Consider the following 18,965-nt stretch of genomic DNA (forward strand, 5'->3'; position numbering starts at 1 on the left):
TGTACAGTTCTGAAGGATCTTCTTTTGGCAGTGTGATGGGTAGTCAAACATACAACATTGTCATTCACAGAACCTTTGAAATGTAATAGATGCTATTATAACAATTTAAATAAAAATGCAGGTATCCACAGGGAATTGAACACAGTTCTGTATGCATGGTAAGCAAACACATTACCCCTAAACCAACAGACTTCTATGTGAACAGCAACAATTGTGTATATATATATATATATATATATTAGGGCTGTCAAACGATTAACATTTTTAATCGAATTAATTATATTAATTAATCGCGATTAATCGCATATACAAATATTTGCAGAGAAAGCCCCTCATATAACAATAATTCAATACATAATGATGAAATAATTATACATAGTTATCTTTAAATATTTAAAAAATTATTATTTATTAGATTTTAATTTTTTTTTAGAAACAAGCCAGGGGTATACATAGTACAAAATACTACAGATATATTTTACAATAATGCGAAGACATTATATTAATTCTTTTCAATGCTTTGGAGTTGTTGGAGGTACAAAGAGTATTTAAATAATATATTAAAAAATGTTTTTCCAAAATACTACAGTGTGGACACATTCCCAAAAAACTTGACAGGCAGATTCATCTACAGCATTACAGAAGGAGCAAATTGGATCTATTTCAGGGAGCATGTTTCTTAAATAAAGATTGACTGGGTAAAAACGGGGTAACAGTTTAAAGGACACCTCCTTAACCTTGTTGGTAATTCAATATTTGTGAGGTAAAGACCATACGATAGGGAGACCACCTGGCTATTGCTCTGTTGCAGGTCAACAGACCTGATTTTGCGGGACACGAGGGAGAGATAACTTACTATTATTGTACTAGGTGAATAAATATTGATTTTATATTAGATGTATTTTTGCTGTGATGTTAAATGTTAATGACGGCGCTGTAAACGTCACTCATTTTGGCATAAGGTCTACGATACAAACTAATTTTAAACAGCACAGACATTAAATATGAAGTGAAAATAATAATCTAATCGTTAAAAAGCACATTTCCAAATAAGCACATCAATTCCATTATTAAAGACTAGAAAGATTAAATGCGTTCTTACCGGATTTAGTGCATCTTGCATTTTATTGTTTTGTCTGATCTGGGTGCTTCGAGTAGGGCCTTCTCATTCATTATGACTGTAGAACTTCTGGCAGGTGTAGGTGTTCACTTTCACCAGGAGTTAACTTTTGATGAGGTCCACAGATGCTCAGTTCCTTGTCTCTGTCCTGTATATGTGTATATATATATTTGTGTGTGTTTGTATATATATTTGTATATATATATATATTATATTTGATTTTTTTTTTTTTGACTTAAATTCATTTTTAATGTTTGTCATTGATTACCATTATAATATGCACTTACACACGGTTTGTCTTGAACAAGGAGCTCTACAAGATCTACTGATAACAAGACTTTTATTTTGAATAAAATTTAAAAAAATAACCTGGTGGATATATGATACGATACACTACATCATTATATGGTAATTTAATTGTAAACTCTATATAAAAAAGACAGTAGTCAAGGTTTATAGCGTTGAGACAGGCGGAAGCTTCAGAAGTGGGTGTGGCCTGAGTCTCCGCCCACCCATGCTCTGGCGACAGTAGAACAGAACACCGGGAGAACATACCAGAAACCCCCTGAGCTGCAGATCAGCACGCACTCATACACTTCCATCAAAGTCATGTAAGTGTGCGCCTTCTGCTCAAAAATATATATTTTGATTTATGATGAATAAACTTTGATATTGAAACCAATATTAAACAGTGGGTGAGTTGACCGAGAAGCTTTATCGCTAGCCAACATTAGCTAGTTTCCTCCTGTCGCTGTGGTTAAACTATCCCGTAAATATTTTGAATCCCCTGAAGGTTTATTACACAGTATTTTAAAGGCGTTGAGTTAGAAATGGTGTAACAATGAACTGTAAAATGGATCGTTTCAATTAGCCTGTATCAGCTTACCGACATTAGCATGTTACGCACGTTTGGCGATCAAAGACCGTTAATAAACACAAAAGATTTCGATAAAACTGTGTTTTGGTAAGGGTAAACTTGGACAACGCGACTACTCTCGTTGTGAGGGCGTTTAAAGGCTCTTTTATGTGTTTGAATGAGTCGCGAGCGTGAGCGCGCCGCCTGCACGTGCGACAGGGCCATAGAAACCGCAATGAATGAATGAATTACAAAAAACACTCATGAATCTGTCCTTCTGACAGATGTTTTATCCTCCATGTTCTTACCCGAAGGGCTTGATTTAATTTCAATTCATTCCAATGGCCACAGCATTTCCAAAAATTGCGATGACTCGGGTTATTATTTTGTTTAAAACATCATGTGATCATATTATTATTATGCCGATTAAAGCAGATTTTGTATATCACATCAGCCATTGTTACATTAAATAAGATAAGATTTGTATTTTAGATGTATTTATGAAGATTAAATATAATGTTACGGTATGTAAAGTTAGTCTGTGCAATTCCACCATTGTTATGGTCTTTCTTGATTCATCCTCCGAATGCAACCAAACAGGTTGTTTGATTCTGTCAAGCTGAAGTGTATGGCACATGCTCTCTTTAGATTTTTTTTTTTTATGATTTTCTCCCCAATTTGAAATTCCCAAAATGCGCTTAAAGTCCTCATGGAGGGTTGGATGACGTTGTAGTTGCCTCAGCGTCTGAGATAGTCAACCTGCATATTTTATCACGTGGCTTGTAGAGCGCATTACCTCGAAGTATTGCGTGTGGAGGCTTCACGATATTCACGCTCTACCCTCCCTATCAACTGAGCCAATTTGGTTGCTTAGGAGACTTGGCTGGAGTCACTCAGCATGCCCTGGATTCGGACTGGCGACTCCAGGGGTGGTAGTCAGCGTCTTTACTTGCTGATGCCCCCCTGTTTAGATATACTTATTTGTTGGCTTCACATTGAGAATTTATTTTCCCTTGCAGCGCCTAATAGTATTTGTGAGGCGTGGTGTTTATGTGATTTAAACTATTGAATATTTATGTTCAAATTGTGTATCTCTTTATCAGGCACCCAGCAACTGCTAAATGGTACGACCGACGGGACTTCGTCTTCATTGAGTTCTTGGTGGAGGACAGCAAAGATGTGGAAGTAAATTTTGACAAGTCGAAATTTGGTTTCAGGTATGTTCTTGTCATTTAAACATCTACATCTATCCTTTAATACTAGACTTTTATTTGCAATGTTTTGTGGTCAAGCTAAGGTTGTTTTCTATCCTGCTCTCTTTCAGCTGTCTCAGTGGGACGGATAATATTAAGCACTCAAATGAAATCGATCTATTTGAAGCCATCGATCAAGATGTGAGTTTAGTACACAGCAAAGATATCAAGTTTCAAATGCTGCCCTTAGTGGGATGCACATATCTGGATGGACATGTTTTATTTTATGTTTAATCATTTTCCCAGGGATCCAAACACAGGCGCACAGACAGGTCGGTGTTGTGCTGTTTACGGAAAGCAGAGACAGGGAAATCCTGGCCTAGGTTAACAAAAGAGAAAGCAAAGGCAAGTGTTTACTATTGCTGCAATATACATTTTCATCATTTTTTCAGCATATATTGGTTTAGAAAAAACTCTATTGAATTTGTTGATTTTAGTCAGTATCTTAAAAATGCAAGTTGTATTCAAAGCCAACATTGTATTATTTACCCCATTTTTAAAATGAAATGGTAAACAAGGCATTTTGAGCTACAAATGTTTGTGACATTGTTCTTTGTCAACATAACTAGTTAAATAGTTTACTTAGTATTTCAGATAACCTGGTATAAGTTTGGACTTTTTTTTCCACCATATTTCTGCATCCCTCAGACTGTTGACTTATCTAAGCCTTAATATAATGGTGTTGTCTTGCTTGTCTGATGTTGTTTACAGCTTAGCTGGCTTAGTGTTGACTTCAACAACTGGAAAGACTGGGAAGAGGATTCAGATGAGGAACTATCCAATTATGATAACTTTTCAGAGGTTAGTTATTTTGTGTTTGTTAAAATGGAAAGTGTGTGACTAAAAGAATAACCCTTTGATTAATGTGTTGTACTGATTTGTCTTGCTGGTTTTAGATGATGGGCAACATGGATGGAGAGGATGGTTTACCTGACCTAGACGGAGCAGATGATGTAAGATTTATTATTCTAAGATTTACGAATGGCTCGACATTTAGCATTGTCCAGTAAATTGGTCGTTCACTTGTCTGAGTAAAAAAGTATTTTTTTTTTCTTCCATTTTGTGGTTTTAAATATAATTTAGTCAGAAGCAGTATTCTCATCAGTGTTCTATCAGCTCATTACACCATAATTAATTCATCCTCAGAGCTCCAGACTAACACTTGAGAGCAGTGGCACCGGTTCCACCAAGTTCGACAGTTGGTAGCACTCATTTGGTAGCACCGGTGAGAGTCTGGGGCCTATAAAATGAAACATTTTGAAACTTATAATAAAATGGATATTATTATTTTACAAAAATAAGTGCAGTTACCATTAATATGGCATATTTTACCACAATGAAGAGCACATTCAATGGTATGTTATTGATTTTGAGTTTGTATGCAGCTGTGAATTAGTAGCTGGGATTAACAACAGTAAGGTATATAACATCTATAAAAAATAAGTTAACACCAAATTTTTACAGGGCTAAATTATTCTGACAATGCGACTGAATTTGGACTCCTTTCATAAGGCTGATGTTGATTCAAGTTCAGTCATCTCTAAAAAATTTGAAAGCAGACAAAACAAGTTATGTTTTTCTATAATACAAGGGCATTAGAAGAGAATAGATTTTACATAAAAGGAAAACTAGTTTGTCAATAATTCACGAAGGGCCATTGATTTAAAACCATTGATTATTATACATTTGCATTCATATGAAAATTTGCCATAGTTTTAAAAGTGTTACAAGAGTTACAATACCATGGTAACTCAGGTAAAACCATGCATGGATCTTCACTACCATGGTTAGATGTAACATGCTTTCTATAAAAGAGACTATGGCATTTTTGTGATGAAAAACAGTACCCTAAATACAAGACTTAAACATCTAGAAACTGCCATAGTTGCAACTAAATGAAGGGTACTCCCTCACACCCTAATATAGCATATTGTAAATTTAATAGAGCTATAGTTGTAGTATGATATTTGTAGTTGTCTAATATACTATTGTTTATACGGTTAGTGTTAAAATCGTAAATTCATGGACCGTTTTTCAGCTTCTATGTGATTATACTGCTAATTTATATCTGCATGTCAGTGTTTTCTCCTGTTCGTTTGTCAGTGCTGTTCAGAAAGTCAGGCCGTTTAATATGATTTTAAACTGGTTTACTCACCAAGGGTTTTCATATAGGATTTCACCAGATAATTGTGTGCCAAATTTAAATGGCTTTTGTGACTCGCACTGTACTTCTCAGTGCTTCTTGCTCTAGGGATGCTCCGATCCGATACTGAAGCTTTTAGACGGATCAGGTATCGGTTCGACGAGCCTGATCCAAATCCAATACTGTGTGTTAATCATGTTCGTTACTGTCAAGCTCAAAAATATGACATTAAAGAACCATAAAACCACCATTAAAGCAGTTCATATGACTCACAAAAGCCTGTGTTTAATAAGTAAAAATATAAAATGCTCACGCAGCATTGAATGGCGCTGCTCTGTTTCCACGCATGTGTGCAGCTATTTTTTTAGCCTTCACGTGGTGCACAATATTTGAGCGCTACTCGCGAACAACATCTCATATGTAGATCAATAGTTCAGTTAATTTATAATATGGATTTAGAATGGCACTGGAGGTGCCTTTTACCAGAATTTGAATAAGAAGCTAATTAAACTACTGTGAACTTGCCTACAAACAGACACACTTACAGGATTCCTGGAGAGATCCGAATGTCAAAATAGATTGCGATATATTACTATTATCATTTGTTTACAAATTATAATAATATTTAAGTTGAATGGATTCCAAAAAATAACTGTGAATGAAAAGTGAGCTGATATCGTACAACTAAATTGAACAAAAAAAAGAGATCTGAATCTTTTAAAGTCCAGATACATATTATTTTCTACTGATGACTTATACTGGAATTAATGTTAATTTTATTGCTACATTATCCAGTACACTAGTTAATAATAAAGTGGTTCATAATAAGCTGTACATTTATATTGAAATAATGTGTAGTTACAGGTTTGTGTTTCTTTACATATTAAAAGAGCACACCCAATTAGTTCCACACAATAATGTAAAGATATTCTAAACAGATTATGCAAAAAAAACAACACTGGTATCGGAACGTGATTGTTTCGGCCGATACTGGGATTTCTGATATCGGATCGGAAGAGAAAGTGGTATCGGTGCATCCATAGTGTCTACTGGCGTGGAACAAATCGGCTCAATAACACTCGCAACACCCAAGAGCAGCCGCTTTGGGGTGTGTGTTTGTAATATGTAAAGTGAGTTTTGGATTGTCTATCATTGCTTTCAGTATACGAGCAAAAATATAATCTTAAATTTGCATATTTACAGTTGGATATATGCCAGCGGACAAGTACCTTTAAAGGTTTGCCCTACGTGTAGCAGTCGAAAGCTCAAGACCGGTTCGCAAGTAAACGCACCTGCTCTGCACTCGTGCAACTTTGTCCATTAATCCAGGTAGTACGTAACGCTGTTTCGTTCCACTTTTGATGCGTTTGCGGGCTGATATTGCTTGACAGAAAATGGCAGCTAATAATCAGAGAGCGACCTATTATTACATTTAGACACACAGATTGGAAAAACGGTGGCAAATTGCGACCAGTTGGTTACAGTCTGGAGTCCTGATGCTACTTAAATCGGTACCACGCCACACAGCAATCTGGTAGCTGGCAACAGCAATGGCGTGGTCAGATCATGGAAAGACAAATGCATGCATATAGTTAAAGAAAACCAAACTGAGATACATCTGACAGAGACAGTGCGGAACAAACATCACTCCGTCTTCCTCCTCGTACCACACCCACTCAAATGAATCATTCCGGTTAGGGATGAATTTCCTCTTCCTTTTAGATTCATAACCTTGTTTTTACCATTTTGCTTGAGAAACATTGCAGCCTATTAATAAATCACAAGCTAATTGAAAAATTAAAACTACGCAGCTTTCTGCTGGTACCAGAGGTAATGTCGAATCGAATTCTGATTGGTCATGCAAGGCAATGTTGTTTCTAAGTGACTGCAAGTTTTAACTTGTTTAACTTGAACTTTGTAATAAGTGACACAAGGTTCGTCTTGCACATTTAAAAATATGCTCGTCTCGGACAAGCACTAATGACGAGCCCTGTTTTATGATATTAAGTTTAGTTTTTCATCCTTTGAATACTAACATTAATATTTTTAGTTGTTTTTGTTTTTTGTTTGAGACACAGGCCTTAATTTAAGAGATATAATTCTTAGCGTTTTTGTATTATTAAAGCTTGTTGTGCTTAAAGTAAATAACAGTCAGCAGAGTAAAACCTTCTGCAATAAGTTTTGTCTCTTATATGCTTTTTTTTATTAAATTTGTTTAATGTTTTATTGATTTGTATCCCCTTTTCTCCCAATTTGGAATGCCCAATTCCCACCACTTAGTAGGTCCTTGTAGTGGCGCTGTTACTCACCTCAGTCTGGGTGGTGGAGGACAAGTCTCAGTTGCCTCCGCTTCTGAGACAGTCAATCCGCACATCTTATCAAGTGGCTCGTTGTGCATGACACCGCAGAGACTCGCAGCATGTGGAGCCTCATACTACTCTCTGCGATGCACGCACAACTTGCCACACCCCATAGAGAGCAAGAACCAATAATCGCAACCAGTCACCACACCATGGATTCAAACTTGTGACTCCAGGGGTGGTAGTCAGCGTCAATACTCGCTGAGCTACCCAGGCCCGCCTCGTAAATACTTTAAGTTGAATCCATTTATGCACTGCTGCTGTTTCAGCCGTCCAAGCGCCACATCAACAATACACTACAACGATCACTGTCGGATGTTAAATCCTCTGCTGTATTTGTGAGGTGCTTTGGAGAGATTAAAGTCTTCTGCTGATTCAGTCTGACACTGCTTAAATATAAAGTTGCCGTAAAAAAGGTTTAAGCTGCTTGATGTCGTTCACCCGCAATATTATCTTGTAGTTCTGCACTTTGAACTTAGAGCGAGGATCATCCTGAGTCTCCCAAGTGCTCTGTTTACATTAAAGCATGTCATTCTGCATTCAGGGGAGCCTTTCTTATTTCTTTTTGGTAGTTTTGTGCAATAAGATGTTATTGTTAATTGGACTATATTTTTGTGGAATATCCATTTCCATGTTAAAATGCTGTGCTTGCGTCCGTATGAAACGTGTCTGATCGGGGTCACGTAAACATAATGATGCCTAATTATACATTACTATCCTTAACACAGACTAGTCTCTCAAACAACTGACCGACTAGTCTGTGAAAATTGGTAGTTTTGCACATCCCTACTTTAAATGGAGAGATCCTTGTGTGATGTTTCAATCTTCTATTGGTCACATGTCATCTCGTCATCCAGATTTTTAGGTCGGAGTCTGCAAACTTGTATTTTTCTCTGCAGCATATTCCAATTTTTTTTGCATGAGTTTCCTTTTCCAGTGTCCTGCGTTTGGATACGATTGAATGGGAGTGAGTAGAGCGTTTAGTGTAGTGTGACTTCCCCTTTAGGCTGATTTATGATAATGCCCAATCAGACATGTTCCTTAAGGGACGTCACATGGGATGCATTCTTGAGTTCAAAAACAGATGGATGTAGCCAGGGTGGGAAATTAACTTTTTTGCCCACCAGCCACAGTGGCTGGTGGATGCCCAATTTTACCAGCCACTTATATTTTTTACTAGCCACTTTTTCAGGAATTCAAATTTATAAAAGAAAGTGCACTAGCATATTTTGAATTGCTTCAATCATTTTTTTATTATTAATACAAAATTAATACATAATAAATCAATAAAAAGTGATGTGAAAAAAGTCACTTTAGTCTTCTTCAGAGTCATCATCATCTTCAGATGTCTCCTTCTCATCTTCAAGTTGGCTCTTCTTGGCTCCTCTTTCCATGAAAGCTCGATAATAAAGCAAATACAGATAGGGTTGGAGATGAAAAGTTTAACTGACACGCAATCGTGCTCCGGAGCACCCACGGTAGGCTATCGGCTCCTATCCTCGCGGCTGCTAAAACTATCGCTAAACTAAAAAAACGATAGCTATCTAGCCATCACAAAACACACAACTTCAAGTTAGTAATTTAACGGTACTTACTTGCACATCCAAACGTAGTCCCGAAAAGGTCTGCCCTTTTTGCCGATCGCATGGACGTTTCTGAATAGAATTCTCATTCGGTTTAACTGCGCGGATTGCATAGAGCAGATAGCCTTTATTGCCACACTTTGCTCCTGGGGTCCCGTCTTCGCCAGCTGTATGGCAGTGCACTTGATATGAGACTTGAATGACTCGTGCTCTTTTATTGACACTATTTTACGGTTGGTTGTTCCTCTAACGAACGAATTGTTTGCATTTTCGGACGACGCATAGGTTCGACAGTAAGTACAGTGCATGGACTGTTCGACGGGAAGGTAGGCTAACCATTCCCTCGTTTTCCCTTCGTCATCAATGCGCCACTTGTTCGAAAAGTACCTTCTCTTTTTATTTACTTCGCCCTCAACAGTTTGTACAGCTACTGCTGACTCCGCGGCGGGCCTCTTAACACCGGGTATATGTCGTCACATTTTTTAAATTTTACTTTCGTCTGTACTGTATGTAGGCCTACCTCAGCTCAGCTATATGTGTCACTGAAAACCAATCAAATTAGTTACTCGACAAAAGTGCATTATTTTTACTTAGCAACAGCATTCTTTGACAAAAGCTGTCCAATCCGTTACAAGGAATGTTTTAAGTAGTAACCAATAAAAATATGTTTTACAATCTACCCGCCACTGTGGCTGGTATACAAGGCAATGTCACGCGCCACTTTGAAAAAGTACCTGCCGTTGGCTGGTGGCGGGTGCTAATTTCCCACCCTGGATGTAGTGCAGCAGAATTTAACTGAATGCAAGGGTCTCGAGTGGTTATTTTTTATGTTTAAACATTAACTTGACACTGCCTCTTAAAAATGCATGAGTCATAGCACATATATATTGGTGATAGACCTATATATTGGCCAGTCTGATTAATGACCGTGTTTGCTTGGCCAGTTAACAGAAGTGTAAACTTTTCCTTAGGTCTTTTCCAAAATAGTCTACCAACTGATTTGCAATGGATAGTACAAATTTCTGTTTACAAGGGTTTTATTTTCTTCTTTAGAAGTTTAAGCGATTTATAAGTAAGCATTTTATTAATGTTTTATTAACTAAGTGTGTTTCATATCAGAAATTAGCCATCTATCTTCCTGCTCTCTAGATATCGGTATCACCATTGACCTTTAACAATAAAAAGATATCGGTCAACCACTAGACTGAGTTCTGACAGATATATGATACATATACTAAATATTAAAAATTTTGTTGCTCAACTATTATCATCACAAAGACTTGTGAAATGTGTAATAATGGGAACAATTTTCACAGCGGGTGATTTTAAGTCTGGCGTTAGTTGTCTTGATTGTATTGTTGAATCTGTGAATTTGTTAAAACAAATGGGGCATATGCAGACAGCATGCTAAAATCCTTTTCAAGAAGTTGTCTATTTTTATCCCCTTTAAAGCACAATATTACAAAATATTACAGCTAAAACAAAAATAATAGTCGACTATCCTGACCCATCCCTAGCTTAAATTCTTTGTATTTTCATCCTAGATTGTAAACTCCTAGCAGTTAAGTCTTATGTCATAATGACACTTTTTATTCTCCATTTTCAGGAATCGGCAGATAGTGATGATGAGAGTAAGTTTTCTCTGACATGCATTTTCTGAATCTATGTTTTTCTTAACTCAGAAATGCACATTTGAGCCTTACTGATGAGTGTATAACATTAAAAAAAAGTGCTAAGGACTAAATACACATTTTTATTTTACATTAATGTGTCTGTGTTTTTCTTCAGAAATGCCAGATCTAGAATAAAGCCACTGGCACGTTAAGGACAGACTGAAGAGGAGGGGGATGATGTGCAAATGAGAACAGGAAGCTGTCACCTAAACTGTATATGATCTCAAAGAGAGCAAAGCTGAATTCATTGAGACCAGTGGATTCATAAGCATCACCTCTGACCACTCAGTGGCTGCACTCCAGAAGATTGACACAACCCTCCATTGGGAGTTAATATGCATATTGCTGTACAGAGCTTCTTTGTCCCTCTCCTAATAAGCAGTCCTGGCTTTTTTGTTTTAATCTGTTGTACTACAAACATAATGTATACTTTAACTGTTCTGGAAAACTGCAATGTATTCGTATTTTTCAACCGAAAAGCAATAGATGTGATGGATGTGTTTTTTTTTTTTTTCCCCTTTTTACAAAGGCATTGTAATTAAAAATGAAAAGTGAAACACAAAATGTGTCTTTTAAACCTTGGAGAGGTAAAGGGCATTGATGTCTTGTGAAATCAGTGTATTGTATGATCTTGTGATTAAACCATGAGAATAATTAATGATTTTGAAAATGAAGTACCAGTTATTACCATTTCCTGTGGTCTACATCGATTTATAAGACCCATCTCCCTACATTCTCTTCGTCCTAATACTGACTGAAAGTAGATAAAACCCAAAAGTCTCTTGAAATGGTTAAATTTGTTAGTTGGTTGTTACTATCTGATGGCTGACTCAGTTATTAGTGTTTCAAAAAGTCTTGTGCTATCCATATAACAACTATTCTGGTACCATGATTGGTGTTGGATCATTGTCTTTCATCTCATGACCGCAGAATGATGTTATTGTGTGATATCTTGAAATGTTAAAGACTGGTAAAATGGATGGTGTTGTATGTTTGCTATCCAGTATAAAAACAAAAAGACCAAATGCTTAGAAAAAGACCAAATAGTTTGCACTATCAGAAATTTGTGGGGCCTCAGTGTTCGATGGCTAGTTTTCTGTCAATATGCACATTGCTGGTTGACTCCTATTATGTTTAAAAAAAAATGGCTTTCAATTTTGTCTACATATTTCTAATAAACAGCTCAATACATCCCTTTCATTAAATGTTTTTTTCTTCTGCTGAACAGTTATATCAGGTGTTATTGGAAATGTATAAGTCATGTAAATTTCAGGTTTTATAATTAAAATGAAGTTTTAGTCTTAAAGACCCATTGTCCTCTTAAGGAAACTGTTTAGCTAAAGCAGGTTTACCTCCCTGAGAAGCTTTATCACACCCTTATCACCTACTAAAGAATGTAATTATTAAATTACAAGAACAAAAAATAATAGATACTGTGTTTTCATAGCAACAAACTACTCTTCTGGACTGGGTAGGGAGAGGTCCTTCAGGTCTACAATGGTGTTTGTACTGGCAAACACTGCACTTTAAGCTCAAAAGCACACTTATTGGGCTTCCACGACTCTCGTGAATGATGGGTTTGGTGATCATTACAAACACACTTTGTTGAGAAGAAAGATGTGCAACAGATTTCGGTCACCTCTAATATCAATATAATTTAATATTCCACTGTCAGCATTGGTGTATCTGCGTTTCATAGACCTCTGTGGATATATCACCAGAATAGCGTGTTGAAAATATGTAAGACGAAGAAGAAAGACAATAACATAACTATTACAAATAAATGTATTTAATGAAAAAAAAAAAATAAATAAAAACGGAACAATACACACTATTACAAATAAATGTATTTCATGCAAAAAAAAACAAAAAAAAAAACGGAACAATACAAGTAATTTAGAACACCAATATTAAAAGCAAAACACACAATGGTATGTGGATTTCTTGTCGTAGCATGTGTCTAAACAGCCCCGCCCCCCTCGACGCGAGAGTTTATCGTTTGACGCTCACTGAGCACGAGCACCGGACACATTCTCACACGAAAATTTACTGAACAGCGGCCTTAAGTCACAGATTTCGATACATCACCAATTTCGGCACAACACCTTGTATTATTATTATTATTATTATTTATTTTTATTGAACAATGTCATGTACAAACAACATGGCAACAAACGTAGATCATTGCAATATAACAATGAGATCAAGTGCAAATCTGCATTACATGAAATAAATAAATAAAACCAAAAGGCTAGTGTTTGTTTTTCAAATCATATTCTTCTATTATATCAAAAAATTGTTTTTGCATTTTTACTTTACATCATTATAAGAGCATTTGTATAAGAAAGAAACACATTGTTAAACAGAGAAAGCCTGGGTTTCACTTCAAATGTTTAGTTTTCAAATGTGTAGATCAAGAATAAGGATGTTATTAACCAGAAAATCATCTTTGTAGCTGTTCATAACAAGTCAATAGACAATTGTTACGATCCCGTGTTGTTTGCCCCGTGTTTTCTGTTTCACTCTCTCTCCACTGATCATGTTCCATGTCACGTTTTCCTTGTTGTCCGCCCCGTGTTTCACTGTCCTTGTATAAACTACATTTCCCACAATTCCCGACCTCCCTCACTGCCTGCACTAATCATTGTTCTCACCTGTGTCTCGTTTAGTCTTCATTGTGTCTGTGTATTTAACCCTGTTTGTTTCTCCATTCCCCTGTCGGTCTTTGATGTATGTGGATGCCTGTTTTCCGTGCTTTCTGTCTATGTTTATCCCGCCGGTTAACCTTTTGTATGCCTTCCGTGTTTTTGTTTTACTTTTTCCCATCGTGGATGTTTCCTTTGTTTGTGGTTTTTCGTGTTGCCCTTTCATTTAAATAAAGTCCCGCTGCAAGTAGATCCTCGTCCCTCGTCTGCCTTCACCTACACCCCTAACAGAAAGACCGACCAAAAATGGATCTAGCGGCGGTATTTACCGAACTGGCCCAGGCAGATTTGACCATTCGCGAGTACTCACATCTCTTCTCCGCTGTCGCCATCTACACCGGGTTCGACGACGCTTCCCTGAAATCCATCTACTGGATCGAGTTACAATCATGCCGGCGGAGACGCGGAACCGGAGAGCACGTGGAGGGAGTATGTGAGTCTCGTGGTAGAGAAACTCGCTGCCGAGGAACCACCCCTCTTGATTCCGGCTTTCGAGCCAGAGCCCACGCCTGTCACGGTCAGCGAGCCTGAGCTCACGCCAGCCACGGTCAGCGATCCAGCGTTGCCAGCCTCGTCCGCCAGGAGGAGGAGGAGGAGGAGGAGGAGGAGGAGGAGAAAGGAAAGGCCTCTGCCCTCCAGCTTCTGCCTACCTCTGCCAAGCAGCCAGCGCCAGTAGCCTCGACAGAACCAGCGCCAGCGGCCATGACCGTCCGAGAGCCAGTGCCTCCCGAGCCTCCCAGTGCCCCTCCTCCCGAGCCTCCCAGTGCCCCTCCTCCCGAGCCTCCCAGGGCTCCTCCTCCCAGTGCCCCTCCTCCCGAGCCTCCCAGTGCCCCTCCTCCCGAGCCTCCCAGGGCTCCTCCTCCCAGGGCTCCTCCTCCCGAGCCTCCCAGGGCTCCTCCTCCCGAGCCTCCCAGGGCTCCACCTCCCAAGTCTCTCGTCTTCCAGGGCTCATCCTCCCGAGCCTTCTAGGGCTCCGCCTCAAGTCTCCCGAGCCTCCCTCGGCTCCGCCTCCCGAGCCTTCCCGGGCTCCGCCTCCCGAGCATCCTATGGCGCCACCTCCCTCGGCTCCACCTCCAGAGCCCTCCGGGCCTCCGCCTCTAGAACCTTCTGCGGCGCCACAGCCTCCCTCTGCTCCGCCTCCTGAGCCTCCCCCGGCTCTGTCAACCACAGCTCCGCCCCCGGATCCTCCCTCGGCCCTGCCTACAGAGCCTCCCTCTACTCTGCCTCCTGAACCTCCCATGGCTCCACCTCCAGAGCTCCCCACGGCTCCGCCTCCTGAGCCTCCCAAGCCTGCCTTCCCCAGCTCCGCCTCCAGAGCCTTCTTCGCCCTCGCCTCCTTCGGCTCCGCCTCCTGAACCTCCCTCGGCTCCGCCTCCAGAGCCTTCCTAGGCTCCACCTCCAATGGCTCTGCCTTCTGAGCCTTCTACGCCATCGCCTCCCTCGGCTCCGCCTCCCGAGCCTCCCTCGGCTCTGCCTCCAGTGGCTCCCTCAGCTCCGCCTTCTGAGCCTTCTACGCCATCGCCTCCCTCGGCGCAGCCTCCCAAGCCTTCTACGGCTCCGCCCACAATGTACCCCACGGCTCTGCCTGCTTCTGCTCCGCCCCCAGGGTCTCCTGCGGCCCTGCCTGCGCCTCCTTCGGTGCCGCCACCCAAGTCTTCGACTGCTCCGCCTCACGTGGCTTTGCCAGCTCCCCCAGTGACCACTCCTCCTCCCAGGCTCCCTAAACCTGTCCCTGCCCGGTCGACACCTCCCTGGCCTCCTAAACCTGTCCCTGCCCGGTCGACGCCTCCCAGACCATCTAAACCTGTCCCTGCCCGGTCGACGCCTCCCTGGCCTCCTAAACCTGTCCCTACCTGGTGGACGCCCCCCAGGCCACCTGACCCGTTCCCCGTCTTATACCCCCTTGGACTGCCTGTCGGCCCTCTCGGCCTCCCTGACCTGCCTGTCTGTCCCTTGTGCCTCCGTGGACTGCCTGATTGCCTCTTGTGCCTCCTTGGTCTGTCTCTGTGTCCCTTGTGCCCCCTTTTGTCTGTCTGTTCTCCCCCTCTTCTAGCCCCTCTCTACTGGAAAATTTTGGTTTTGTTATTTTTGTGTTTCCTTCAACCGTCTGGAATCCGGTCCTTTTGAGGGGGGGCGGCGGCTATGTTACGATCCCGTGTTTTCTCCCCCGTGTTTTCTGTTTCACTCTCCACTGATCACGTTCCATGTCACGTTTTCCTTGTTCACCCGTGTTTCACTGTCCTTGTATAAACTACATTTCCCACAGTTCCTGACCTCCCTCACTGCCTGCACTCATCATTGTTCTCACCTGTGTCTCGTTTAGTTTTCATTGTATCTGTGTTCCCCTGTCGGTCTTTGATGTATGTGGATGCCTGTTTTCCGTGCTTTCTGTCTGTTTATCCCGCCGGTTAACCTTTTGTATGCCTTCCGTGTTTTTGTTTTACTTTTTCCCATCGTGGATGTTTCCTTTTTTGTTCGTGTTGCCCTTTCATTTAAATAAAGTCCCGCTGCAAGTAGATCCTTCTTCTGCCTTCACCTACACTCCTAACAACAATATCCTTATGAGAGAAAACTCCAAGAAGAGGAACCTTTGGGTAAAGCCACTCATGAATATAAAGCATCTACATACAATGGAAAAATAAATGATCAATAGTTTAAATATTATCACAAAATACACAATTACTAGTTTCAATTCCAAATCTTTGTCATACAAATTCACTGGAAGGATAAACATTGTTTACATTTTCTTAGCTTTGGGAGTTAATGGGAATTTCAAATAATTTGTTTGAAACCTGTGAATTGTTTCTTTTGAGAAAAACTGTGAAATTAAGTTTCTTTACAGTAGGGAATAAAATGTTATCAAACATTTTCTGATAGTTTTATTTGGAAATTTAGTTTAATTGAAATCGCAACCTCCAATTAAAAATTGATGGGCGACCTTTGATTAGACATATAATAGAGTTGGGGATAGCTTTGATTATAGAATTAAATGTGTTCCGATTACAGGCTATATCATATTTAAGACAGAAATTCTCATATGATATAAAACATCCTCTGCTAAATGCAGCACTGACCAGATCCCTTTCTCCAACCAGTCCTTATTATACAGTGATTTGTTTCTTATTGTGATATGCGTATTATTCCTGAATGGGGTCTTGTATGGCTTGAAATTATGTTTGTATAAAAGCTTCCACAACAAGACTTGCTGGTGAAACTGGGATAGTTTGATAGATGTGATTTCACTCCCCAATTTCTCTCTAAGTAAAAATTCTCTCCCTCCCAATATTTAAAAAATGTATCTGGGAATATGAAACCAAAGGTTGTTGTTATTTAGAAAATATTTTATCTAGTTAATTTTCAGGGTACCATTTATGAAATCAAAGTCAATGGCTTCCAGACCTCCATCTTTGAAATCTTTAGTCAACTTTGCTCTTTTAATGTAATGAACTTTCTTTCTCCAGATATAATCTAAATTAACCTGATTCATTTGTTTTAATCACTTTATTTGGAATTGCAAATGAGTATGCATGTTAGATGCACCTTGATAAACTATCCATTTTAGTAAAAAAAAATATTCTTCACAATAAACTAATATCTCTCATTAACCATGAGTTAAGTTTAGTTTGCATTTATCAACTATTATCCACAGGTTCAAATTTTGAATTGAGTCTTTGGGGATAAGGGGCAACCCTGTTTAACTCCATGTTTAATAGAGAATCGGTGATGTAACTCCTGGTAAGAAAATTGAACTATTTGAGTTTTCATAAAGAGATTCTATAATGTTTCTAAATTTCTCTCCAAAACCAAATAAACTTAAACAATGGAAAAATAAATGGGTGTTCAACTGAATCAAATGCCTTAAAGAAATTGAGAAAGAAATAAAACCATCATCGTCTATAACATGACTATAATCTAAAATATCAAGTTCTAAATTAATATTATTGTGGATGGATCTTCCTTTCATAAAACCAGATTGAGAGTCTCTTATAATTTTATGTAGGATTTTTTTCTGCTAGCATATATAATAGTTAAAATTTTGTAATCAGTGTTTAATAAGGTAATGGGTCCAAGTTATCTCAAATGTTGGGGTCCTTATCCGGTTTAGGAGTTAAAGTTATTACACCTTGTTTCATATAGGGAGAATGTCATATTATCTGTTGCCTCTTTTAACATAAGAGAGAAAGATCTTTTAATAAGCCCCGGATGTGTTTATAGAAAATGCCTGTGAGGCCGTCGCTATAGCTGGAGATTTGTTTAAAGATAAGTTGTCTGCAGCTTTATCCAGCTCATCAGAGGTAATATCAGCATCACGTAACAACACACATTCATCATCTATATGGGGAATTAGATCTTTAATTTGGCTGAAGAAGGATTCTGCATCATGCGAGTAAAATGCTGAGGATTATAATGATTTATAGAAAGAGACAGCTTCCTTAGCAAACAGAGTTTGATCTGTAACTACATTACCATTAATCAATAATGTTTTAATAGAAAGTCTCTCCTGGTGTTGCTGTCCTTTTCTGTATATCGCTGCCCCCTTCCCCATATCGAGTCACCGTTTTGTGGTGCGTTCTGCATAGCGTGGCGGCCCATGCGGCCCCATTTCACGAACGGCCCACCAAGAAATGTCCCGGCTCTCCCAATGGCTAGTCCACACCTGCCGAGATGTCACTAATTTACTGGGCGAATTGCAAAACAGAATGGCCAACCCTGCAGATTTAGATGAACCGTGATCAAAAATTATTTTATCTCCCCATCGGTTTACCCAGAATTTTTCATCCTCATGTTTTGAGAGTGTTTCTTGAAACAAAATTAAAAAAAAATTCCCCTTAAAAACAAAAATATTGACTTTATCTGAATGTCTCTTAAGCCCCTAGTGTAAAGTGAAATACAAGAAAAAAAGACTATTAATAACCGAAAACAAACTAGTAACCGTAAGAGAATACAGGTGAAACTCGAAAAATTTGAATATCGTGCAAAAGTTCATTAATTTCAGTAATTCAACTTAAAAGGTGAAACTAATATATTATATAGACTCATTACAAGCAAAGTAAGATATTTCAAGCCTTTATTTGATATAATTTTGATGATTATGGCTTACAGCTTATGAAAACCCCAAATTCAGAATCTCAGAAAATTAGAATATTGTGAAAAGGTTCAGTATTGTAGGCTCAAAGTGTCACACTCTAATCAGCTAAACACCTGCAAAGGGTTCCTGAGCCTTTAAATGGTCTCTCAGTCTGGTTCAGTTGAATTCACAATCATGGGGAAG

General features: G+C 39.2%; 1 protein-coding gene across 1 annotated transcript; it reads left to right on the top strand.

The window, feature by feature from the left end:
• Positions 1–1,603: 1,603 nt before the first annotated feature.
• LOC127629009 (prostaglandin E synthase 3-like) lies at positions 1,604–12,177 on the top strand. The gene is made up of 8 exons (XM_052106017.1): positions 1,604–1,731; positions 3,080–3,193; positions 3,301–3,370; positions 3,476–3,574; positions 3,941–4,030; positions 4,126–4,182; positions 10,922–10,946; positions 11,104–12,177. Coding segments are annotated over exons 1-8 (477 nt in total). The 5' UTR covers positions 1,604–1,729; the 3' UTR covers positions 11,124–12,177.
• Positions 12,178–18,965: the final 6,788 nt, after the last annotated feature.

This window comes from Xyrauchen texanus, chromosome 35, assembly GCF_025860055.1.
Source record: "Xyrauchen texanus isolate HMW12.3.18 chromosome 35, RBS_HiC_50CHRs, whole genome shotgun sequence".
Classification (NCBI taxonomy): domain Eukaryota; kingdom Metazoa; phylum Chordata; class Actinopteri; order Cypriniformes; family Catostomidae; genus Xyrauchen; species Xyrauchen texanus.

What these genes read in the sequence shown, in the direction of transcription:
- LOC127629009 (XM_052106017.1), top strand. An exon ending in TAACAAAAGAGAAAGCAAAG is followed by an intron (nt 3,575 to 3,940) that starts GCAAGTGTTTAC and finishes TGTTGTTTACAG; the next exon opens with CTTAGCTGGCTTAGTGTTGA. An exon ending in GGCAGATAGTGATGATGAGA is followed by an intron (nt 10,947 to 11,103) that starts GTAAGTTTTCTC and finishes GTTTTTCTTCAG; the next exon opens with AAATGCCAGATCTAGAATAA.